The following is a 26734-nucleotide window of genomic DNA, read 5'->3' on the forward strand; positions in this document are numbered from 1 at the left end:
AAATAGCGCAGTACTTAAGTTGCGTTCAGCGTCGGTTGCGTTTAACATTTGTGAAACTTTTGCAGCTGTGCAGCTACTCAACTACAGGTTGCTTAATCAGTTTGCAGTCGTCTGCTCCATTTGCTGAAAAAACGCGGGACAAAAGCTGGAGAAAAGCGTGTGGACAAAAGCGGCAAAAGGCGAAGAATGGTTTCAAGCAGTCAGACTACGGAAGTGTGACCAAGCTCATGGTTTTCTTCAAGTTGGTTTCGCGGCTTGGTATTCTTCCTTGTCATGGCAACACCGCGGGAACGTGCATTAATTTCCAAGTCGCTCGTGCTAATGCTACAAGCACTGCAAGGTCGCCAAACGACGATTGAGCTGCGCAACGAACTCAGTGTTTGGGGCACCATAGAAAGCGTTGATGCGTAAGGAATTTTTTCATGCGTTTGCCATGCAACATTTTATCTGAGCGTCAAGTGACGGACGCTTCTTTTGAGCGTTTTTGTATAATAACATCCACTTTAGAAGCGGGAAAGAGAATGAAGAGGTGCAGGAAAGAAAACAAAAACTGGAGTCACATAAACGCCAGGGAACGTGCAGCAGCTGTCATGTAACCTGTAGAGCAAACCTGTTGTCTAGTAAATTTCCTTAAAACGCATTCCCTTCACCATTAACCGATAGCGGACGATCGTCCCGCGTAATTCGATCGCTGTGGTGAACTTTCATCGTCCCTTAGCATTGCCGTTCTGCCAGTAACAAATGTTAGCAATTTGCCTACAGAAGTTTCGAAAATGATAGCGCGAACTGTCGTCTCTTCCTGAAGGCAACGAAGCTACACGGCAGTTCAAGCACCTTCACTGCCGATAATATTAAACAACGTTTTCATAATTCGTATCATAAATTAAAAAAAAAAGGTTACAAGACGCAAAAAGAACCTTGACCCTCTGAGTACGTTTTACAGTTGGTCCCAGTTTTTATCAAACTTTCATGTAGTTTTTGTTGTTTCTTATAGTTTTGTCACCCCTTGCTGACCTGTTCAAGCCTTGTAGAAGCATGGTCTATGTGGTCTTATGTGCTGGAGTATATGCACACAACAAATAAATTAGTATTACTTTAGGCAAAGCAAAACTTTAAAAATCAGTGTGAGGAAGTCTAAAGTTGTGTTCTTGTGTGTGTTCTGTGTTAAAGTGTCAAAGTTATGTGTTAAAATGCACAGCAGTTTACGATGAACAGTGAAGCATTCAAAGTGTTAAAAGAATGTGTCCACATATAGGACAAGTAGTGACTGCATATCCGGACCACAAGAGTGAATTAACTAGGGGAATAACAATGTAGTGGAGTGCATTTGGCAGGCGCTCTCAGGTGATGAAAAGCAGTTCACCAATATCCTTCAAGAGTAAAGTGTACAACAGCTGTATCTTGCCTATGGGGCTGGAAGGTGGAGGCTAATGAAAAGGGTTCAACTTAAATTGAGGACAGCGCAGCGAGCTTTGGAAAGAGAAATGGTAGGTTTAACATTAAGAGAGGGAAAGAGCAGAGTCGGTCAGGGAAGAAACATCAGTTAATGATAACCTAACCGAAATCAAGAAGAAATGGGCACGAGCAGGCTATGTAATGTGAATGCAAGGTAACCAATGGTGTCTTAAGGTAACAGAGAGAATTCCAAGATACTTCAAGCATATGGGACTGCAGGAAGTCAGTTGGACAGATGAGATTACAAAGCTTACGGGATGAGTTGGGCACAGTTGTCACAGGACAGGGTTTATTGTAGAGATATGGGACAAGCGTTTCTCCTGCAGTGGACACAGTTAGGGTGATAAAAGTGATGATGATGTTCGGATTAGGAAATCAGTGATGTATGGGTAGCAGTAGTCAATTTGAGTTTATTTTTGCTCCCTATGGGACGTTATGCAGCGCTCATAAGTTAGTAGTTGTTGGCATCAAGCTTTGTGCATTTTAATCAAAAAGCTGTTTCCCGCAAGCATGCTGGTAGGTTAAATAGGCCAAATCACTAATTGCTATGTCAAGCATGGCAAAGTGATGACGGATCAAGAGCTCTGTGCCATATAAACGTTAGTTGATCTCACAAAATCTCAATTACATTGCACTCCACTTGCTAGAGACTCTACTGGTTGGCAGTTACATCTTTTACAGCCATGCTTTTACTCCTATTACTACGCAAATTATTCCAGAGTCTACGAGGATGGGGTGGTCGTAGCCAGTGCAGTACAGGTTAATTGGAAATTAACAAGAGAGGTGGTCTGCAATGGACTTTGCTGGGCTGATGATGAAAATAACAGGGCAACTGCAGTTGCACTCATGGCCCGGGGAATATTTTACAAATAAGGACCTTTTTTTCTCCTGCAGCTACATGAATATGGACCTGAGAAATGTGACAGTGGTCAGTCCTGGTGGCAAAGAGGAGGCCTACACGAGCTTCTTTGTGCAAGGGCGCCAAGTGCGGTATGTGCACATCCCAGACGACATCGACATGGTGGCCACACTTAAGTTGCAGGCCACCAGGGTGGAGCAAGAATCCGAAGAGAATGTGTCGGCGGCTGTGTTGCGGACACGCCAACTGCGAGAGAAGATTCGACAGAAGAAACAAGACAGGCTTCTTCAGCAGGCTGCCAAGGCTTCTCAAGGGCACGAGTGAAATTCTCGTCTAGCAAAGCCCTCTACCTTCCAGTGCGGCTGAAATCAGCATGCCAAGAGTCACTTTCCCAGCCCAAATGGTTTATGGAACAATTTCCAGTTGGTTCCAGTCGGAACCAGCTGGGTTCCAGTCGGAACCAGCTGGGTTCCAGTTGGTTCCAACTGGAACCAACTGGAAATTGTTTCATAAACCAGTTGAGCTGGGAAAGATTTTCACCTTGCCTGCGTGAACAAGAGGTGGACAATGTGGTTATTTTTAACCTGCAATGCGACTGTTGCAGTGATCTGCAAAAGCATTCACTGGCCTGCGATTGACTGCAAGTGCTGGTCACATGGTAGTACACTCCTCGCTGTTGCACTTTCAAGACCATGATTATAGCGTACGGAGATCACCCCATTCTCTGTTCACATGATTTGCGTCAGGATTCTTTCGACATGCTTCGGAAATAACAAGCTAAAGTAGGAAAAATTTTCACTGCTTATGCACAGTATGGTCCTTTGTTAAAGGGGACATGTGATCGCATGGTCTCCGTGCTTTGCAAAACACTGCCGCTGAAAACTGCAAAGAGTGGGCAGAATCAGGCGCATGCGCAGAAAGAGCAGCCAGCAGTGTTTACTGCACACATGCATCTTGCTGCCGATTCTTGCTGGCTCTCGTGGCAGTGCTTGATGAAGCACAGTGACCACACGATCTCATGTTTCCTTTAACAATGGACCGTATTGCACTATCCTTGAGAGATGGTCATGACTTGTAGTGGCGTTGTTCCTTACGAGTTCGTAAATGACCCTGCGGAGCCGTTGGTTTTTTTGTTAGCTGTTACTTGTGCATCCTTTATAGTGAAAATTGCACAAGGAGGTGCTTCTTCACTTTTGTTAAGGAATGAAATATGTACATTCTTGATTCTAAACTACGATATTTAGCCTTCTGTTTCTGGCACCATTAAGTTGGCACACGCACATATGCCGAAGCCTTGGTAGCGGTGTATTTGGCAATAAACACATTGCAAACTTACAGCACCTTCTACATCTGTGGCTTCTGTGTGTCAAAAGTTTTTAAAATCCTATTTGTCAGGTAAATTCTTCAGGCATCAAATGTTGATGAATTTGATTCAATGAAAAGGATGCCTCTAGATGAAAACATTAAATGAAAGCAGCCATACAGCTACAAAGCCTTGAACCAGGGTGAAAATTTCTTTTAACTACAAAGTTTCTGGGGAAAAAGCTTTCCTTTGTATAGGTGGATGCTAATGAGTGATTACTCCCTTATTACAGAAAAATTTTGAAATCCTGCCTCATGACTCAACTTTTGGAGTGTTACAAGGATTAGTTCTGGCAACATGAAAAACTGCCAGCTTTGCCATAAATACAACAAAGAGACTATGTGTCAATGAATGGAACTATTCCTCGCAGATTACTTTCAGCAGTGGCTGAATGGCTGTGATGTTTGGCTACTGAGCACAAGATGGAATCCGGCTGCCATGGTGGCTCAGTGGCTATGGTGCTTGGCTGCTGACCCGAAAGACACGAGCTTAATCCCAGCCGAGGCAGTCATGTTTCGATGGAGGTGAAATGCTAGAGCCCCGTGTACTGTGCGATGTCGGTGCACGTTGAAGAACCCAGATGGATGAAATTACCCGGAGCCCTTCACTACGGTGTCCCTCATAGCCTGAGTTGCTTTGGGAACATTAAACCTCATAAAAAAAATAACAAGATTGAATCTCAGCTATGGCAGCTGTATTGCGATGGAGGCAAAGCACCATGTTTTTTTCTACTTCTTTGGGGTGAAGACGGAACAGTATGCACACCATTTGAGTCTGCAGCTTTTCAGTGCAGGATTACGTGCACCGCAGTGTATCAGGATAACATTCTCATTTACCAGCAGATAAATGTGGTAGTTTGTAGTAGCAACAAACTACGCCGATTTTAACTTTAGGTTGAGCAACTTCTTGATCACTCTGTTGAATCCATGGGAACATTGCACAAAAAACAAAGGAAGGGCACAGAACAAGACGAGCAGAGTCACTCGACATATGCAGTGCATGCATCGCTCAATGCTTCAGGGGGCTTTCATGGCACACAGGTATTTTATCTGCAGTTATTTTATGTAAGCATTGCAAATTGGGTTGACTAGGTTGATTATTCCTATTTCAAACATCCTGCCCCGTTTTTATGACTGCATTTCTGGAAACACTCACGTAAACGTGGCAGTCAATGCAGCAACGAAATGACACCAGCGCTACTTGAAACAAATCATCAAAGCATGCATTTCTGCTGTCCTTACTATAGGAAATAGCCTGCTGGCCCAATCTTCCACTTTGCCATCATCCCCACAAACGGTCTACTACAATATCATGATTGGCTGGTTTATGGGGCTTAACGTCTCAAAGCGTCTCAGGCTGTAAGGGACACTGTATTGAAGAGCACTGGATAATTTGGACAACCTGGGGTTCTTTAACATGCACTGGTATCGCACAGTACACAGGCCTCTAGCGTTTCACCTCCATCGAAATGCGACCGCAGTGGCTGGGATAAAACTCGCATCTTTCGGGTCAGCAGCCAAGCACCATTACCACTGAGCCACCATGGCGGCTACCATGATATCGTAAAGCACATCAGGAACTGCAACAGCAGTTAATTAAAGCGTGTACTGGCTGAAATGTCAAACAAGCTGTTTCTTGCCTCTCAGAGCAAACACATATGAGCAAAACTACTAAACAACACAAAGTTTTGGGCTGGGTATGCACTCTGATGTAAGTACTGGTTTTCTTTTGGATAGCAGCATCAAAGGCATCGAAATAGCAGTAGAAAAGAGACAGGACAAGTGGTGACTACCAAATTTGTCTTTATTTATACCATTATAATTCGGTTGTTAATTTTCACCGATTCTTTTGCAACTTTTTGCTGGGCTCATGTTCATAAGTGTAAGTGTTGCTGGATGGGTATGCAAGCACTGTGAATAAGAATGTGAATAAGAATATCTCTTTTGTAGTCAGTAGTTATCCTGCCTTTCTTTCCCAGACTGTCATTATGATATAGCACAGACATTTATTCTTGTCATTTATAGTGTAATTCATTTTAAAAATGATGCCATGAACAACAAACTGCAACAAAAGCATTCAGTCATGGCCATGAACAGAGTTCAAAACCAGATGGGGTGTCTCAGACTTACCTTGCTCATCGGTTCATCCAAACATTAGCGGCTTCAAACGAAAAAAAGTTTTCTCCCTACATGGACTCAAACTTGAACTGGAAAGATTGTTTTTCTATCTCACTGCCTGCAAGCCAGTAAGCAAGTTAGACGTAACTACAACACAAGGCTAAACTAGATGCAACGTCCTTTCAGCGACACCTGATTGACTGAAAGAGACACAAATTGGAATACAGGCCCCCTTTCCACAGCTGAAGATACAACCCCACAAACAAATTGCCGAGTAATCACGTGAGTTTTCAAAACCCTCACTCGTTCAATTACGCTTTTCACAGCATCCAATTGCTCAAGCCTGATCATTTCTCTTTTAGAATCAGCATGCTTTTTGTCTAGACACAGATAGAAACTCGCTTGTGCTCCCAAAAAGGCCGAGGTCACAATTCTGCCATTTTCATCCTTTTCTGTCTGTGGTGAAGCCATAGATATGCAGGTCGGCATGTTCTATGCATCAGACCAACAAGGGACTGAATAACAAAGATTTATGTATTTAGATCCTTGCCACTCTAATTTAATAAAGCTAGAGCACTTAGCAACAATTTGAATTCAGCTGACAATTTATAAGAGTGAGACAGAATTCCGCACACAGATTGAGCAACATGATCGAGTGCTATAACATTGACGTCGCTTTCACGGAAGGCAAAGAAACTACATGGTAGCAGCCTGGTTTTAAAATGAATTTTCTCTGGAAAAAAGGGCTAAGCTGTAATAGTGTGTATGTGTGTGTGTGCGCGCGTGCGTGTGTGCGCGCGTGCGTGTGTGCGCGTGCGTGTGTGTGCACGCGCACATAGGATGTAGGTCCGGACCCGCCGGCGGCAGGTGGTTGTTTTCTGCTTTCTAATCAATTAATTATATTTCAGCGATAAAATAATTAACCTATTATAATATGCCATTGATTAGGACATTAGCATAAAGACAAACATATTCCCCATGGTCTTTCGGTGACTGTTGACCTCGTTCCTTCACACACACGCGAACACACGCGCCCTCAAATAATGTAAACGAAGAAAAAAGCTTCGTGCTACGACCTCACGGCTCCCCCCAAGCAACCACAGATATCCGTCGGACGTACGAGCTAGATCCGAACGTCCTTTGCCGAGATCGGACGTACGAACACAATCTGATTTCGGATGTCCGTATTCGTACATCCGCCGGACGTACGGACAGTGTCCACTTTTGTATATCCGCATGAGAGACGAGGTGTACGTCCGAAGGATGTACGGCCGAGTATTTTCCCAGGCCATGAGTATGGACGTTTTTTATTTCACAGAATATTCGCGTCTTTCGTGTATGTATACTGTTTTATTTGCATCAGTTGGAGGGTTTGACGCGAAGATGTTTGTAAATTGGTGCGATTCCACTCCTACCTGCAGTGCAAGAGCCTCCAACGAGCTAAATTTATCTAAGAGGAGAAGCAGGTGTTGCAGAATTTTGCAAGAACTCAATGCCTAGTTTCATAATTATAAAACTTCTCCAAATTAGTGGAGTTCTGCGACATGTCCTCTGTTTTGCTAGCTAAACTTGCCATTGAAGCCATTCGTAAGAATCAAAACTCCCGTTCATTCTGCTATCACCATCATCATAGATGTCACCAAAGGAGTGACACACTCATAGAGCCAATGGGGACGTTTTTTCGAAGTCGATGGTGGCGGCACCTGGGAGAGGCGGTAAACGCATCAAAAATCCAATATGGCGGCGCGCGTTTAGGCGGCTGGTTCTGGCCGGTTGCTCGCGCTACAGTGCACTGTACTCGCGCGTTCCTGGTGCTGGCGGCCGCTAGCTCGATCCAAGCTTTGGAAATACTGGTGGTTAACTGATCCCGCGCTGCATTCACGCTTGATTTCCTAAGTACTTACGGAATCTGCTCACTCGCTTTTGTATTTCGATGTGTCTGTTGATGTAGCATGGTGCATGGTGGCGAGCGGCGCGACTGCTTAGCAGCTGCGCTCTCTCGAGAACGAAAAGCGTAAATGGTTTTGTACAAAGAACACTTTATTAAAAGAGATCAGCAGTGACAATCGATGTTCAAAAAGTTATTTTAGGCATCAGTGACATTGCAGTATCAGTAACAGGCATCCTAAAAAATCAAAATAAAAAAACGCCGTTGTGTAAACCTAGAAGAAATGAAGGCACAGAGCATATATAAGGGACAAAAAAAAAGGTATCAAGGTAGGTACAGTATGCATAATAAAATGCTACATGACTAAATATAGGTTTGTACGCGACTTTGTAAGAGATTTAGGTAAATAGCAGGGAAGTAAAACATCTGACATGTATTGAAACGTATCAGTCTGTGGCTATGAATAAATACATGCAGAGAAAGGCAGCGAAAATTTTCAACCTTTGACTCGTGTAGAAGAAATCACAGTGCGTTGGGCTAGGGACAACATAATATGCTGCAGTGCTAGTTCTTAGCATAAAAACTCTAAGAAAAGCTCACTGTGTGGCTCGACATGCCGCCAATGACGCTGCTGCAGAGCGAATGTCGCCGACGTCGCCGTTTTCGCTTGCGCGGCTGACCGGGCGTCGTCTGCTTGTCGTCTGCTGCCGCGTTACCCGCGTCGTCATCTTCGCAACTAATTTCTTTGATATCTTATTTTTAATACCTATGGCTGGTTATAATTTAGTTCATAAGCATGTTTTTATTATTGATAGTGGTCGAAAATTTTCACTTTTATTAGGTTTAACTGCAGCCGCGTTTACCGCCGATACCAGGATCGCTGCAATCGTTTCGACCGTGGCGCCACCCTCGGCGCGGACGCGCAACTTGCAACATGCCACAGCCCTGATGTCACTTCGCGGTCAGTCCAATCCAATCCATCAGTACGGCTCCGTAGCGCTGTTGTTTTGCCGCGTATTGTTGTCGCGCAGAGCTTTATAGCTCTGTTATTATAATGTGTGGCTTTGTTCGGTCTGTGGACGAAAGTAGTATGTAACTTAAGCAATTCGAAAGATACGGGAAGCGCCTGAAGCTCTTCTGGAACACCGGAATCCCGTACTGCGTCGACCTTGGTGTAAAGAAGGCTTAGTGCACATGTGATTGCCTACGAAGGTATGTATCCAGTACACTTCTTGGAACTTTGCTTCTAGGACAATGCAGCATGCTCATATAACATTCGTTCACAGGACAATGGGAGCAGTAAGCGCGAGTAGCTGGCTTCCCCAAGTGTGTGTGCTGTTCTCACACTTTCAGGAGCCTACATCACACAGCTGCGGGAGCCCTCAACTCGCGCGACTAATTCCCACTCCTCTTCAAAGTTGCGGGACGGAGTGTTTTCGCATCTTGTTAATTTTTAAGGCATCGCTATGTTCACTGTGCCTGAGTGACAACGCGCGAAAGGCAGACCATAGGAAGCACGTGAGGTCGCAGTGGTTCGCAGCGGCTTTCTGTGCACAGTCGCGTACAGTGCTGCGCAGGTTAGTGCCCTGAGGCCCATGAAAATAAATAAAGAACAGATACATTGTCAAATATGGTGTGGAAAAGTGAGAGCTGTTATTGCCTTATACTTATTGAGGTGTTTGTTAGTGCATTGTCTGTTATACTTGCAGCGTTAAACACTTCTATTAATTGGTTCCAATGTTTTTACTTGGGCTACTGCATTGTGCCATTTGTTTCACATGACTGATGTTTGTCGCGTTCTTTTTTATTTCAGAAATCCTGTGGGTGGGAAGATTACGGATGTGTGTCCCAAGCTTGCCACATTTGAAGAGTCACATTTAAGAAATTTTCCGAATGTAACCCATTGCTCTGCTGATGTATCATCAACCACAATAAAATATGCGTGCTATGCATCAAATTGTTTTTGGTTTTATTGCATTGCGCGGAGTGAAAAAAGCACGCATGCACCAAATACGCGAATATTCGAGAAAGATCCGCCAATGGACGTACTCAACTGGACGTTCGTCGGCGGGCGAACCGTATACCTTTGGCCACCTTTCGGACGGCCGACGGACGTCTACCGGCTGTTTGCGGATGTTCAGCGGACGTACAGAACATCCGAAATAGACCTCTGTCGGCCGTCCGAAGGATATCGGTGGTTGCTTGGGCCGTGTTCAGCCGCCACCAAAAGCAGCGGTTATGAAAGAAATAGGCTCGTACGTGACAAAGAGGTTGTCAAGAGGTTTAGTCGATCACTTTTTCCGGTCTGTGACTTTGTTAAATGGACAGCTGACATGTACAGTACGTACTTCAGCGCCCGTCCGCCTTGGCGGTGCCGCGCCTCATCTGAGCTGCTTCAGTAGGTCAGTGCTGGGTTAACGGAACAGGGGCCCTGCAGTTGAGCTAGGTCAAACCCTGCAGTTACCGTGACAGCTGCTGCAGCAGCTAGCATTCGAAGGCCTCGTAACGTAACCACATCAGACCACCACCCGAAGGACGTTGCCCGAAGGAGCGTCTGCTGCTAGGCGTGTCCTTTAAATGCATGGTAGTCTAAGCTGCGCTGTTTCCAAGAGCGCTGATCATATTTTTTTCTTTAACTGAGTTCTGGCTACTCCTACAGCGATTGACTGAAACACGTCCTTTATTAAAAACGTCGTGCCCAAGGAGGACACAAAAAGTTCTTTTTGTGTGTGTCGTGCCCTGTGTATGACCATAGTCCTTCAATGCTTTTGAAGGACTATGGTATGACGCAGTGGTCGCTCTATCACTGTGGCGCTGCTGGATAACCAAAAGTTTAACGGTGGGTTTACTTACAGCGCTCATAGTCTACGAGAAAAATAATGCGATGCGGTGCAGCGGCCAGCAGACAAACTAAGAAGATTCTAAACACCTCAGTGGGAAAGCGCTTTCTGCAGAAAGTTAAGTGCCCAAATTTGTCCGTAATACTACTGGGGCGAACCTGGCGGCGGCGCGCGCAAGTAAAGCCCCCAAGCGGCATGCCATCACGTTGGGCCGGCTGGGGCAGTCGGCGCGCGCCGTGTGATAACAGTGCCTTGTGGCGCGACGTTGAAGTGTGCGGCGGTCGGCTCGCGCAGGGTGCAACGAGGGGAGCGCCGGAGAGGATACAGCTCCTAATCGGATTTGTACGGCGCAAGGGCTGCTGCGTGGATCCGAACCGGTGAGCTGACATTTTGGTCCGGCCACTGCGAGAGTTACTCTCCGAGTTGCAGTTGTTCTCATTTCGTTATATTGGAAAAGGAAAATGAATATTATACTGTGCGGCATAATATCGCGCTCTGCGTCACGTGCCCAGGCGAAGTTGCGGCATACGGCGGCAGTTGGCCGCGCGCAGCCCGTTTGCAATGGGAGTTTGCTTATTCCTCAAGTTTTAGCAGAACTCGTCGAAGACAATGCTACTCAAGTAGCCGACGAAAACGCAATTCGCTGTTTTTGCTAAAAAGTTCCCTTACGAGGTTTATGTTTATCAACACTTAGCACTCTGATTATGTGCTCATAGACAGTTAATTGTCGATCATGGAGGTCATTCAAATGCATGAAGAGATTACAGAATGCGGATTATTTATTTTTTCGTGCGTTTTCGGTTGGGCGCAGCTAGATGCGTGCGTTGCACCGAGACTTAGTCCATCGTTCCCACCAGCGACGAGGCGACACGGATGCGGGAACACGCCCCTATTTGTTGGAACGAGCATCCCGTAACATCCACTTCCCCGTGATCGCACTAGCTCACGTGATCGCACAGTACTTGACGTACCCTAGCTAGCATACCGATCAAAAGCTGACAATATTGCTCAATATTATTTTGACGCGTCATTTTACGGCGACATCTAAAACGCTTCTTGCAGCTGGAAGTCCAAAAAGATGTAGTCGTATTTTTGTTTTTAAATTGTTGGTAAATTTATATTTTTCTCACGCAGTTGTACAGTTGAGCCCTGTTTTATGTCAGTTTCCTTCGGATCCTCATTGCTTTCTGTCAACATTTTATTTATTTAAATATTGGCATAACGCTTCCAAAGTTTCGGTATCATCAAAAACGCGCATCACGCACAATGTTTAATTCCCTTCCTCAATTACACGCAAGTGTGTTAATGTTCGCTGCACTTGGAGAACACCTGTACATATTAATTCGCTTTTTCCTGTTAGCCATAAAGCTTTTCGCAAATGGTGGTCCGTTAGAAGAAAAGGGCTTTCGAAAGACTGCGGAATTTTGCCACTGACTCAGTAATTGCGGCAGAATGAGCTCGTGCGTTGTAGCGTAGCTACAAATGTGGGAAACACAGAGAGGATGTATGTCAAGAAAATAGCTCGGCAAATGAGACTTCACAGTTACCAGTGGGCGAAACCTGGAGGAGTCGTTATAGTGCCAAAAGAAAACGCAAGCGCGATCTACGTTTCGTTCCCGAAAAGGAGGACGGTCGTTTCATTGGCGCTAATGGTTCCTGTTTTTTTTTTTTTCGTGTAAACGCGAATAGATGCATAATTCGGCACAAAGCTTTCAAACGTGGAGGTAGCGTTTAGACTTCAAAGAATTTTTCCGTCCGTACTACGCCTTCGTCGTTCGCGCGTACATAGAAACGGACGTCTGCCTGCGACTGCCGACGCACGCGCCCCCTGGAAGGTAGAACAGCAGGCGGAGTTGCATTCGCGGCAGTGCAATAAAGAACGACTCCTATTAGTGAGTCTACTACTTATCTCATGGACAACATGATGACACGCTCGCGTGCAGCTGGCAGCATGCGATGCAGCTTTCACCCTTTTCCGAAGGCCGCGCGACCTGTGCGTTTAATTTCTTCCGCGTAATTTTGGTGTCGGCGCCTTTATGCATGAGCAGCGCGCAAGTTTCCGTGATGAATGCGCGCCGCAGTTCGTGCGCGACGGACGGTGTGCCCGCAACGCTTGCTTGGGGCTGATATGCGTGTCATTCCGTGGACTCGCCGGGGCACATAACCGTCGTGTATTGCACGCCAGGGAGGAAAAAACGGTCGGGCTCCACGGCCCATTGCTTTTCAGTGGCGCGCAGCCGTGCGCTAGGTTTCTTTTCGCACATGTGCAGAATTTGTGTGCTGCCTTAATTGTACATACGTACTATGCGACGTTGAGTCTGGGTATATTTCGATGCTTGCTGTATTCGCGTCCAACTTCCGTTTCTCAAAGCTGGCCGCTGACGGCAGAGCTTTAGCTCTTCGGAACGATAGTGTCAAATTTTCTTGCTTTCAAGGATGACTTGAAACTTTTTTTTTTGCGTTTATAGTCCACTATTTTTCAGTTTTTTTTTTGTTTCGTGCGGGTATATGACTGTAACCATGATCTAAGCTTTGCCGTGACTTGAGTACGGAATTCCACTTTGTCTCTTACGCCTTTCACGGGGCTCACTGTCCACAGAAAGGTAGACCACTGAGGATTTGAAAATTTTGATGTTAAAATTTTTTGTTGGGGCTGTACAACGAAAAGAGAACGTGTTTAAATGTTGCGGTGCGAACATTTATAAATTAGCTAACCTGCGGCGCTTCTCAAAACGTTGACACCGTGCAGGAAGCAGTGGTTGACACGGACCGAATTGAGGACCAACAGCTGTTTCTTCTTCATCTCGGTCAGTCGTTCTACTCTTTCGTTTTCATCAAAAGCTGCGGAATTTCATTTTCGGCTTAGGTTAGTGCAACACAATAGGCGAACGAAGTCGCATGACGCTACAACTGTAATATACGGCTATGGCAGCGCGCTTTGCGACAGCCTCGCACTGCTAATACCACTGCCACTAGCTGTGTCCTCTTCGTGGGTCTTGTTAACTTCCATCATATCGCGACTTGTCAGACGTCCCATCCGCGCGTAGCAGACGACGAGCCCGCGCGCGCGGCGCGCGTCGTCTGCTATAGAGATGGCGCGGCAGGCGCATTGCCAGCCGCGCCAGGATGCAAGCCCGCGTTTGCCGGAAAGGTTGCGCAGCGCGGCTCGCGTCCTGGGCCTGAAACAGTGCGATCGACCTTCCCTAACAGAATTGTTTCGTCGTGGTTTCCCTGGTCACGTGGCCCTCTGTACTGACTACTTCCTGCTGGCGCACTGCCTGCTGCCTTTTTGCATATGTGCGCCAACGGCATGCTATATATGCCGCATGCCGCCATTGTTGCACGAACGACTAAAAGATTAATATACGCGTACACTTCCTACGCTATGCCATCGACGCATGGGAAATTGCGTAGACAGCTGGATACCGTGCGTGTATGCTGTCTGGCCTGTCTGGTGCTAGCTATTGCTTCCTGCTTGACGCGCTCATGACATATACCGCTGTTAGGAAGTGCGTTTCTTCTCCCTCTATATATTATTATTATTATTATTTTACACGGATTCTGAATTGTAGTACCTGTGTTGCCTGGGCACGTGAAACCCATCGAAGAGCTTGAAAGGCGTATACCGATGACATCACTGCATCAGGTTCGTAAGCTCGGAATGCGTGCCGGTGATACCATTGTATAGGACGGAGGCGTATACGTGCATTAGATTGCCCACTGGCTAAAATCATTGACATCTATGAAATTAAATTAAGGAAGAAATAGAGGAAAACACTACGGTGCGCATGGGGGTCACGCCCTCATTCTGTTATGCTGGGCTGTGACTAACGTTGTATGCATGTGAAGGGCGTGTACCCCAGCGACCATGAAAGCATGGACTTTTGTTGCATCTACGATAAAAGTGCGCAGCAACTAAAGGCAAGGGCAACTCCCTCGCGCTCAGCTCAGCCCTCTGAATACGTGACATATGAGCGACATTTATAAGCACTGATATGTTTTGCATAAGCGAGGTTGCATATCTTTCACATGAAAACGATAACTGAGGTGCCTTCTTTATTAGCTGATAGGTGGTTTTTGCACTATTATTGTGCGGTTCCTGTGGATGCCGTGAACAGGGTCACATCTTGATTTCCAGTGGTGACCACGGATGCTCATGTGAGTGGTGGCGACGGACTGCTAGATCACAGAACTTTGCCACTAATTTTCGGCCTTAATTATCATTTAAGCGCCGCTGCAGTGGATCAATTGCCACAGAGTATTACGCTAGGCTTAGCCCCGCCAAAAGCTTACAACCTCGACATCAACCTCGGTCAATATAAATTGGTCTTTTAATTCTTACCACGGCAATGTGCTGTACGGCACTTCACAATGTCCACTATAGTTCATTATTGTTCACTGTCTCGATCGGGAGTTTGCAAGCTACTTTTTTTTTAAGAACTCGTCTTAACGTCAGCGATGTGTGCGTTTTGCTTGCAATGCAGGGTGTTTAATTTATTGAACAGATATTAATTAACAGTAATAATTAGATAGTTAATAAGAACATATTATGTACTTAATACGTTCACATTCACGAATATGCTTGAATGAGGTATCTGCCTTGTCAGATAACCCAATACCAAAAGTGGTGGTATGCAGGTGTTAATACAAGAAGAAAAGATTGGAGGGGAAACTTAAGCTCCGCCTTAAGGGTATGACGCGCTAGCATCAATTGGTTAATGCCCATATATACGGAATTGGTCATTCCCGGCTTCACATTCATAGATCCCCGGGAGTACCCGTACCGCTGCTGGTGCAGTGGTGCAGCGGTTAAGCGATGCGCCACTGCCCTGCGATGGCAGGTGCTGCCACCGGTGTGGCTTGTGCAACCCAGATTGGTCTTCTCAAGCAACCCCTCGCACCCTACCCCCAATGGGTACTGAAGCTCCACTGGACGTCCTGCGGACGTCCATTGGCGTTTCAGTGTTCATTGGGCCATTAATTTCACTGTCTACCACGGTGGTCATTTTGCTCGCAATCCAGTGAGCAGGTTGTGATGACGCCACAAGATCACGTGACCTATGTGGCCCACCTTGGTTGCTTCTTCGGTCAATTTTCTGCTCACAACGCTGGCACCGACGACTCCGACGACACCGGATTTTTTTTTTTTTGGATAACGGGAGCCTTAACGCTGCCGTGTCAAAAAGTAATCCGTATCGAATACTGTGAAACGCCCTCTTTACTCCCCTGTCTACGGCACGCAGTGTGCTCTGCATTTTCCAGGGCCCTTGTATATATACACGTGTATTTTTCTTCTGCGGGAGCACTATAGATTGAACTCACTAGGCAGTGGTCAGGGTGCGGTCATCTACTGCGCGCAGCAGCAGTTTGCGATTTCCACCGCGCATGCACTTTCTGTGACCGCTAGACCGCCTTGTCGGTCGGCAGCGTCGGCGTTGTCTTCTGAGCACGGCGAAGGAAGGGGCTCCTTTACGATTCGCCTACTAAAGCCCCGCGCGCTTATACGCCTACTCGGGGGGCCGTAAAGACAACCTTTATGGTCGCTTGCCCGCGCACTGGAGGCGGTTGCTGCAATTTCTGCAGTTTTAGGGCTGACGGTGTCGTGTCTGGAGGTAGTTTTGCGCGATCATTCGCCGCTGCGTGAACGTCTGCTGAGTGAACGGGCATTTCGAAGCCTCCAAGCGCACCTCAGTGGGAACTGAAACTCCCATGGACGTTTTGTGGACGTTTGGGACGTCCATGGGACGTTCATCGGACGGCCATGGTAGTTTCAATGTCCATTGGGATGGTCGTGACAAGCGGCTGTCTGCGCCTTTCTGGTACTTAGAACTGATCGATATGTGTCAATACTGCTGAATGACGTCAAGTTCAAGTATAGCTGTCACGGCCCACGAGGTACAGCAGAAGTTCAGATTGCGCTCAAGGGATTAGCTATACAGTTTGAAACGCAAGTGTGAAAGGTATATATCAAGTGATCCACTATATGTACAACCGGTAGTTTCGATGTCGTTCTAAAAACTTCTAAACAAGAGGAACAAACGACCGTCTGCTCGTCGATGCGGCTTGTTTTAAAAGAGCGGCTTTCTATTCTGGAGGACGTGACACACTTAATTAGCGCCTTCCTACGACCTTCTGAAGAAAAAAAAAAAAAGGACCTCTTAGCTGAGAAAGTATCGGCAACAGAAGCAGCGAACTAATAATGAAGCACAAGAGTCAGAGGCATCAAATTCTTGCCCGTGCAATTTCGTCTTGTGAATAGCTTTTGTTTAGCTAAAAAGAGAAGCTTGGACAACGGACTGGTATTTCCTTTTCGCGTGGGTTGCGAGGAGCGGGGGGGACATGAATTTACGCGAAGCTTCACCGCAGACTGAAATTGTATCCGAATATAGTTCAGCTTAAAACCCACACCTGCACATAGACATGTGCGTGGGTGCTTAACTCGTATATCGTCACCACTGTGAATGCTTGTAGATTTACTATCAAAAATACAAAAAAAGGACACTCAAAAAAGAAGAAATAAAGAAGGAAGCGCCATTGAGCGCTCTGGGAAAGGCGCGCAGACACGCACGCACGCAGACACATCGTGACCGGGCCGCACCGGTTTTTTCGCTGTCTGGGACAGCGGCCGTTTGAGTGCCGCGACCGCGGAGGAGGGAGTCGTTGCGACTAACGGTTCTCATCGTGTGGTGTCCTCGGCGGCGCGCACTTTGGACTTTGTTGTAGCTGCTGTTGCTTCACTGTCGTCGCGAGGAGACAGTCACGACACAAGATCGAGGTGCGCCGACTTGCCCCCGTTGTGGAGGGGTGCTCTCATTGCCCTTCGCGCTGACCCGAACACGACCGCCCGACGCAAGACGTACACGAGAACCCCTGTAATGCACGCGATCTCGGTGGACGCTACTTTCGTTCCTTCTTTCGTTGGAAAAGAAGATATAATATAAGCTCAAGAAAACGTAATCTGTGCATGCACCGCCAGATATATAGCCAGTACTTTACTGTGCTTTATTGTAACTATAGTTCTGAATTCGAGTCAAATCATATAGGCGGTTACAGTTAAGTGCAGGAGTGGGTCCCGTAGTCTCTCTACTGCTCCATTTCTTTCTTTCTTTCTCTCTTTCTTTCTTTCATTCTTTCTTTCTTTCTTTCATCCTTTCTTTCTTTCTTTCTTTCTTTCTTTCTCTCGCTCTTCCACTCTCTTTCTTTCTTTTTCTACTTAGGCTGTTTCTTTCTATCCTTCATTCTGGCTTTCTGTAGGTTCTTCTTCAGCCGTTTCTTTGAGGGGCTTCTCGGGCGATGTGCATATGAGCTTACGAGCGCTGCGCAGACTGTCACAGAGTGGATTACGCATCCGCAAAAGGGATTTCCTTTAGGATGAGAGTCTTGCGTGGGCTTCTTGAAATGTGGCCGGGTGGAAGGCACACGTTTTGTGCGTATATATGTGCGTGTGCACGTGTGTACGGACAGCGGTTCGGTTGAAGCAGAGAAACCTGGGGAAAAAGTACCCCCACGTAATGAATGAATCCGTGTCAACGACCTCTAGTGACCGCTCGTGGCAAACGTCGCCGCTTCGTCGTTGAAGTACACAAATGCATGCTAAGCCTGGAAGCTGGCCAACCTACGCTATTCTATAGAGTTCCTTTCGTCTTTTTTATACTGTATACATGCATAGACAGAACTCGGAGTGTGTCGTCCTGGCACATCGGTATGTCTGGTGAAAATTAATACGTTTTCTTTTTTTCTATCTCTCTCTATGAGCTTATTATACCTCGAAGACGCGTAAACATGTTACACGGGCAGAGTTAACTGCGGTTAGCGTAACCGCGGTCAAGCGTAACCGTGGCGTTTCGTGACAGCCATCTCGAAAACCCACACGGAGCTACTTTTACAAGGAGTGCATGCCTTCGTTTGTACGTTTTCTCGTTTTGTGGGAAAAAAAATAGTGCGATTCATGCTGAAGTGTTCAAACTCTGATTTCATATATATATATATAGGATCACTTAGGTGTTAAATGTTCGTGATCGGCGCACCGCAACGCAGTTAACGGGCAATCTGATCGAGCATTGATTGGGTCGCGATGAAAGCGGGACACGGTTGTCGTGCCAGCCGTGCAGAAGTCTACGGAATCTGTACACGAGCCGAGCCTATCGCTCTTTACTTGGCCGCCGCGAGCCGCTCGGCTAAATGGAAGAACGAAAGAACGTAGAAAGGAAGGCAAAGGAAAATACTCCGCCGAATGTGTGAGTGAGGGGGAGGGAAGAGAGAGAAAGAAAAGAAGAGAGAAATATCCAGGTCGCGACGGCAAGGTGCGCGACACGTTGTGTCGGTAGAAGAGCTTCACCGCCGCCACGCCGCCGCTGAGGAAAGCGTCCAAATTCCATTGGCGCGTTCCCTTTTCGCTGGAGCGCCAGGGGAGAGGGAGGGAAGAGGGTGAGGGAAGCGAAAACGAAGCCCACACCGCGTTGCACGCATGCGCATGGCACGGTGCTAGAAGAAGAGAACAAGAAAAAAAGAAAACAAGAAAGCTAGCAGCACTACACCGCTATACTATACACGGTGCTGTTACCGTTTGCTCTTTCGCCGAAGCACTGTCGCGAGGGAAGAGCATCGCACCCGGGCTTTCTTTATTTTTTTTCACCCTTTCCTTTCTCTCTTACTATCCCGCTACTGTGCCCACTACTTCTCTTCTTTGTCGAACTAGCGGCCACCTTGCAAATACCACGCGCGCACACACGCTCACCAACAGGCACGGAGCGTTGTACCACGTGAGCAGACAGGTCGGCTAACGGTGCTTCGTAGCTATAGAGACGGACTCTAGGCTGCACGCAGGTGCATCAGCTTTACTACAGTGCCCTGCCGTTTCGGCCCAGTCCGGTGTTTGTACACCTTACCGCCAAAGAGTGCGCTTCTATGTCGAGTGCGTGTGTGCGCGCGAGCAGAATGGATGGAGGGGGGTGGGGGACCAGGTCGGCGACAACCGGCGATTCACGAACGTCGTCGGAGGGGGGCGTGTTTGCGTGGCGCGCGGAGAACTTGGCAGAACTCGCTGTGTGGGCAGCGTTCGTTTGCGAGTGATTGAGGGCTGCGCGCCGGCCTGAAGCTAGCTGCCGCTCTTGTGGTGTGAAGAACGACCTGCGGGGGACGACTCGGGCGGTTCGTCGCATCGTGTGCCGCGTACGCGAACAAGTGTGGCCTAGATTTTTTTTCTTCTTTTTTCTTTTCATTCCTCGAGTGGCGCGCACTTAATTCCTGACACTTCTCCTTAAACAGCTCTCCTTCGCACCCCGTCTCTTACGTACGCCGCGCTGGAGTTCGAATATTCGCGTCGTCTGCAGCCCGAACTTCCGGCAAGGCGTCTGGTTCCAGAAGTGAAAAGGCTGGAGCAGTTCTCGCAGCTCTACTACGGAATTCTTTAATTGTAGAATGGAATAGCTGTAATAGTAGAAAAAGCAAAGGATGAGAGGCTGCGTGGAAGTGGAATTTGATGCCATCTTTTTTCACGATATCTCCTTGGCATTTTTCCTTTACCGTTATCTCAACTAAGACTCTACCGTACGGTATTTATATCATTACTAAAGGTAGTTAGAATACGCTTATATGAATGGAGACAACCAAATACTTTCGGTGTATGATGAAACACGTTCTGTCACGTTCTCTAGCTCTGTCTACTACAGCGCGCAGTCATATCATATTTTAATTGTACCACTGGTTATACCAGCCCCAGTGCAAAGTAGCCAACCGGAACACCCTTCATGGTTAACATCCCTGCCTACCTTCTTCCTATATATATATATATATATATATATATATATATATATATATATATATATATATATATATATATATATATAATGCAGCAAAAAAAAGGGGAAAATCTTGGCACGGTATGTAGTAGTAAAAACGTAGACCAACGTTTGAAACGCTTGAAACAATTTATTGACGTTTCGACCGTGGAACGGCCTTCGTCAGAAACGGCCTTCGTTTCTGACGAAGGCCGTTCCACGGTCGAAACGTCAATAAATTGTTTCAAGCGTTTCAAACGTTGGTCTACGTTTTTATTATATATATATATATATATATATATATATATATATATATATATATATATATATATATATATATATATATATATATATATATCCCTCCCTCGCTCTCTCTATGCTAACTACGCCAGCTTCGCCACAGGTTGTTCAAACCGCGACAAAAAAGTGAGATCTTCGTGTTGTTAGGGTGCGTTTGAACAAACACTTCGCTATACAGCGAAAGACTTGATCTGTTAGCTCAGGTCATCATAGGTCTCGCTTAAAGGGCCCCTGCCCACCCCCGGGCAGCAGACACTCCTACCTCTCTTTGAGCGAGCCTCCTCTCCTTCCATTCCCTCCTCGAAATTCTTCTCTCCCGCTCCTCGTCGAGTAGGCTCGGCAAGGCAAAATCACCCCTTCCTTCTCCGACCTAAGCCGGAGGCGTGGTGTCTGTGGAGTGCGTCACAGTGTACGTCATGGCCCCGCCTTCAATAGAATTCTTTTCTTGGTTTTTGCTGCTGGGTCTGTTCGAGGGGAGGTGGGGGGGGGGGGGGGGGGGGCGCTTCGGGCGCGCACACTGAACGATCGAGAGGCGCGATCGGCTCGACCACCTAGACTTGTTAGCGAGCGCATCCTTTCATACATCTGTTTGTCTTGTCATTCCCAGTTAGCGAGCCACCTTTTCATTTTTTTTAGGCCTCCCCACCGCTTCACGAGCGGAGGGGCGGAAGTCGGTTCTGTTCGAAACACACGGGGAAGTGCGGGCCCGGCAACCGCCCGTTTGCTTTTCTTCATGTGTGTTTGTGTTCTGTGTGTTTGTGTCTTTTCTCCGCTCCGAAGCCCATGTCGTTCATTGGAGTCAAGGCGTACGCAAGATGTATGAAGGATAAGCGGTGTCTGTGCGGAGCGGTCAAGTGGGCGAGCGAGGGAAAGGCTCTGCTGCACTACTAATTAAAACCTTGTTTTGGGGGGCTTGCATAGAAGAAAAAAAACTCAGAAGGGAGCGCGCACGCAGAGCGTCTCGTGACGTGATCACTGCGGGGGGGGGGGGGGGGGGGGCGAACAAACTCCCTCAGTTTTACTATTTTTTTTACTTTTTATGGCTAGGGTTCAAGGCTGTCGCCGCACGCTCCCTCCGCAGTTTTTTTTTTTTTTGTTCCTTCATGCGGGTTTGTAGGCATGAGCCAGAACACAAGGCGCTGCGGAAAGCGTTGTGCAGACGACGCGACGCCAAGGCTACGCCCAACCTTCTCCCGTCAGTCAGAACGATGCACCAATGGAGTGCCTTTAGCGAAAGTAACCCCCCATGACGTCAACGGGGTTCAGAGTAGTGGGGCGGGCCGTTTTTGTTGAAGGAAAGAACGAGCGGGCTTTGATTTGAATTTTCGCAGCTTTTCGGGGCGCGCATGGCTCTAGTATTTTGAAGAGGTTATCTTCGATGCCTCATCTATGCAGTGGGCTTGTTTTTCAAAAATGTCCGGACCCTGGGCAGTGGCCCTTTAAGTAAAGGTTGTCTCTTCTATTAACCTTCTCCACCTTTTTCGTCTTTTATAAACTTGAAAGGCATTCTTCAAACACACCATTTTCGGCAATCCCACATTCGTAATTGACGTCACCAAATATTACAGCCCGCGCACCATTAGCTGACTGGTTATCCAACCTGCGTGTTTGTTGTAGATGAAGATATTCAGTGAATAAAAAAAAAGACAACTACGTGTCTTCTCTATGCAATCCGTTGTCTCGTACGATTCAGAGTTACAACGCCAGCGCAGCAAAATAATCTAGCGTCCGCCGACACATCGCTGTGAGGTGGAAAATGTCCTTGCCTCGTGAGTGTATCAACGTGACTAATCGCACAAAGTCCCACGGTTTGTCGACGACACTGCGAAACATCAGCTGTGGGGGCTCCGACCCGAAGGAAAACCAAACCAAAACACAAAAACGTGCCTCCCTTGCGTCGGGGCCAACAGGAAATGCGTGGCTCGCCGAAAGAGAAAGCAGCCCACGAATAAAGTAGCAGGAGCAGCATCGACATCACACCACTAAGCTGCGGGAAGCCCTCATCTTTCCCGCCAACGATCGAATAACACTTGTGCGTGCCTCCCCCTCCAAAAACCGTTGGCTCGATTCACCGTGAGAGTGCTTTCTCTCTCTCTTGGCTCTCAGCGAAGAAACCGGGTCACGACCCACACCTGGGCACGGTGCCCTCTCGTCTTGTTGCGCGCAACAACTGCGACAGCCATCCCCCTCTACCCACGCGCTGTTATTTTGACGGGGGCCCGTGACCGTGCGCTCGCTCCTTGAGCGACGAGCACATCCGGTCGGCGTGCTGCGCGCCCTATACGCGTAGGTCTCCTTCCGAACTGTCTCATCCTTTCCAGAACGACAAGAGCAGCGCCACGATGAATCCGGGAACGATGCCACTGCTTCGTTTTGCCTTCCTTATCTGCACTTGCGTCCTTAGTGAAGTGTATGTGTTCGCATACACGCGCAGTCTCAATAGTACCGCGCAGTGTTGTGGAGGCTGCAGCTGGCGTCAAGCCAGTCAAGACAGGGAGCGTATGTAGATGCGAATGCGCAGCGTCTTCCCACGGCGTATCTCCCCCCCCCCCTCCCCCCGCCTCCGCCTTCCGATCCGCGGTGCATGCTAAGGACGATGACGTAAGACCCGTGTGTTACGTAAGAAGTGCTAAACAGGTTGTTTGTATAGGGCATTTAATTTTCTTCAAATCGCATCATAACTCGTAGATCGATTATAAAGTAAAATACAACATGTCCGGTAATTAAGTCATAATACCGGTTATACTCTCAAATATGCATGAACGAAGAATTCGCCTGGCCAGATAACCCAGCCCAAAAAGCGGTGCTCAGTAGGCTATACACGATTTTTTATGAAAAAGAGGAAAAGAATCTGAATTGAATATAACTGCCAGTTGGGCGAGTTCGTGCAAGTCCATATTTGGAAAACAGCGCCCGAAGACAAACAAAACGCGGAGACCAACAGCGCAGAGGACGGTCGCTGTCCTGTGTACTGCGAGCCGTAATGAATTACGATGAAACACTCTGTCTGTCCAAGCCCAGGGTCACACTTTGCAAGAGATCGACTGCCTCTTGGCCCCTCGCAGCCTTCTCAACGCTGCACAATTTTAAATAAGACTGAGCTCATATTTATGCCTACTGCTCGTGCACATGTCAGGATCAGAGTCGTGCTCTTCACATCGTACACATATACATCTTTCGTGTTGGTCTCACGGGGCAGGAGACATCCGCGATGAAAGAACTTCGCTCGGTTCCTTGTTACTATGTTAATGAGATGCCAAAGGCGGTCGAAGCTTTGACGCTGGTGTGTCCTCTTGGCAATGGTGAGCTATTGTGAGGCCTTGCTTTCTGGTTTTTCAAGCCAGCCTGCAGTGAATCGTGTAATGAGTCTCGCCGACTCTTTCATTGCTTTTCAGGCTATAGCAACTCAGTTCTGAGCTCATTTTGAGCGGCCGCCCGACCTTTGATATATATATATATATATATATATATATATATATATATATATATATATATATATATATATATACGCTGCATAAACTAGTAATGTGAATCCAAGTGACGGCACTCAAAAGACGTTTAGAATGTATACCGAGACGAGACAACTCCTTACTGATAGTCATTGGAGCTCCTTATTGCGGCGAAAAAATAGCTCCATCGATCATGTCACGTGCTTCTAAGGAAATCTCTTTGGCGGGAACGTAACGGCGGATGTGGGGAGGGGGGGATAGAGTGTGCTTTTAATGGATCGTTTTATTTTGACAGAGTCGTAGTGAAATTACAGTTCCGTCGCGTTACGGGAAGATAACCGTCGCCAGGCAGTTGCGAGGCGCAAATTAATCACTGACACATATACAATGGAGCGCTTGCATCATTCATATATGCAGGAATGCTGGGCCAATCGTGGTCAGTTCTTTTTTATTCATTTGTCGCGCTTAGTTTGAAGATCGAAATTTCCTCCGAAAACTCAGTTATACAGGAGCCAACTGGCGAAAACATTTCAAGTAAAACTATAGAACAGCAATGCTCTGGTAGGTACTGTAAATGCACCTCTTAAATAAAGACGAAATCAGAAGTGTTTTTTTTTTTATATGGCCTCCCACAGGGTTTTCCAAAGGCAGCCGATAATCGGCACCAGGTGACAGTAGCATAAAGAAACGCCAGCTTGGTGGCGCTGCCCACCGCATAGTTTCAGAAGGAACGCTCTTACCATCCATCCACGCAGAATTCTGTGTGCATCTCCTAGTCCTGCGAAATATAGTTTCTCAAAAAATAAACAAATTTGACAGCATGCAGAGAACACTCGCGTCTCGCTGCAATGAGCTCAACCAAGCGGCGAAAAAAAATGCTGTGAGCTATAGGGAGGACGGGCCCGGCTGATAAGCTGCAGGTCAGATATAAAAAAAAAAAAGGAAGCCAGCAGTCACTGAAACCGAGAAAACCATAAAGAAATATTTTCTAGATTTTTTAAATGTCTGATGTTGATAATTGTGAAAATAGCGGTGTAATTATTTTATGGCTGAAATGTGGCGGATTGTAAAGTAGTCGAAAAACCATTCACATGCCACCAGTGGCATTCAGCCTGAGGACATCATCATCATCATCATATACACCCACTACCTGCCTGGGTTCGGTTTCCACTGGTGGCATGTGGTTGTTTGTACGGAGGTCGTGAGTTTGAACCCTCCTGATGGCATGTGGTTGTTTTTTTCTTCTAGTTTCTAGTCAATTACCTTTCATCCTTAAAATGATCGCACTACTTTATTCATATTGATCATCAATTGAAATTTAAAAAAATAGAAACGATCCCCTATGTTTTCTTCGGTTTCAGTGACTGTTGGCTTCTGTTATATATGGATGCCATAACGAGCCCCTCATCCCCTATCTTTGTCTGCTGTTGAGCAGAGAGGTTGCTTTAAAAACCACTCCACGACTCGTCTGGACAAGATTATTTTACTTGCCACCAAATAAGACTGGGAGCATTCGAATGCGACGCACTGCGACATCGGCTACGTTTAGTTGCAAGGGAAGAGGACTAGTATCTAAAGCCGACAAAGGATGGATCGTTCAGGGCAAGTGACTCATATCTCGTATGATAGCAGCGGTGTAAAGGTGGCTTGCACCCATCTCACATTGACCGCCATGTTGTTGACCCGGAGCATGGTGAAAAGCTAGACGTTTATCTAATCTGCTTATCGCCACCTGCCGGCCCCGACCGGCACCTTGGAAGCTATGCGTAGCCCACCACCGTGACGCCTTTCAAGCCCCGTGCAAGACGTCTGTTAGGCGCGGGCCGCCGGTGTATTTCGTCAACAGCTTCGGACCCGCCTTGGTAGCTCTGTGGTAACGGCATCCGGCTTCTGAGCAGGAGGTCGCGGGATCGAATCCCTGCCGCAGCGGCTGCATTTCGTTGGATGCAAAATACAAAAGGTGCCCGTGTGCTGTTCGATGTCAGTGCACGTTCAGTAGACACAGTCGGTCGAAACTGACCTAGAGCTCTTCACTGCGGCGTTTCTCGTAGCTCATGGGCAGCTGTGGCACGTTTGCAGCCTTGTGATATGCCACATACCTTAACGTCACTTTATTCTTTGACTGCCTTCATGCCTTCCCTTAATGCGCGGTTGAGGTATCTACCGACCGCGCCTTTCCTTACTTACTGCCCCTTTCCTTTCCTCTTAAACGATTTTTACTGCAAGAATTACGGATGCATTTAAGACTACTTACGCTCTATGAATGCGGAAGCATTATCTTCGGTTTGGTTTGCTTTGGTTTGGTTTATTGGGGTTTAATGTCCCAAAGCGACTTCGCGAGTTGTGTTGCGAGGTTCATTAAAGTTTTGTTTTGCATCTTCTTGTGGGTTTGTGTACTTCGTTTTCGTTAGCCACCTGACCGCAAACCATTCGGAAAGGCCTTCACCCCAAAGACCTTTACCTTTAAGGTCTCCACCGTGAAGGCGTTTGGCCTAAATGCCTTCACCGTAACGGTCTTTGACCTAAAGGCCTTCGGCGCAAAGCTCTTTTCTGTAAAGGCCTTCGCCCTAAATGCATGTACCCTGAAGGCTTTCAACCTAAAGGGCTTTACCCCTAAAGACTTTGGACCTAAAGGCCTGTTTCATCAACGTCCATGCTTCATTGCCGATGATATACCGTTCACT

General features: G+C 47.1%; 2 protein-coding genes and 1 long non-coding RNA gene across 6 annotated transcripts in view; all 3 read left to right on the plus strand.

The window, feature by feature from the left end:
* Positions 1-15: 15 nt before the first annotated feature.
* Positions 16-3654, plus strand: LOC149359977 (U7 snRNA-associated Sm-like protein LSm10). Its single transcript, XM_089572098.1, has 2 exons — positions 16-407; positions 2350-3654. Exons 1-2 carry the CDS (start codon positions 274-276, stop codon positions 2636-2638), a joined length of 423 nt encoding a protein of 140 aa, XP_089428224.1. The 5' UTR covers positions 16-273; the 3' UTR covers positions 2639-3654.
* A 4977-nt stretch (positions 3655-8631) lies between these two features.
* LOC149359978 (uncharacterized) lies at positions 8632-9639 on the plus strand. The gene is made up of 2 exons (XR_016288816.1): positions 8632-8894; positions 9496-9639. It is a non-coding gene; the product is annotated as an uncharacterized LOC149359978 (long non-coding RNA).
* A 1102-nt stretch (positions 9640-10741) lies between these two features.
* The window catches only part of Moe (moesin), a 129008-nt gene continuing 113015 nt past the window's right edge, over positions 10742-26734 (plus strand). For 2 of the 4 annotated variants that reach the window (XM_089572089.1, XM_089572093.1), the window contains exon 1: positions 10742-10899. The gene's annotated coding sequence lies outside the window, so the exon portion shown is untranslated. Of the gene's footprint in view, positions 10900-13271; positions 13330-26734 lie in introns of all 4 variants that reach the window. The other 2 variants (XM_089572091.1, XM_089572092.1) reach the window with 2 other exon arrangements.

This window comes from Amblyomma mixtum, chromosome 2 (assembly GCF_055824585.1).
Source record: "Amblyomma mixtum isolate Tamu chromosome 2, ASM5582458v1, whole genome shotgun sequence".
Taxonomy (NCBI): Eukaryota; Metazoa; Arthropoda; class Arachnida; order Ixodida; family Ixodidae; genus Amblyomma; species Amblyomma mixtum.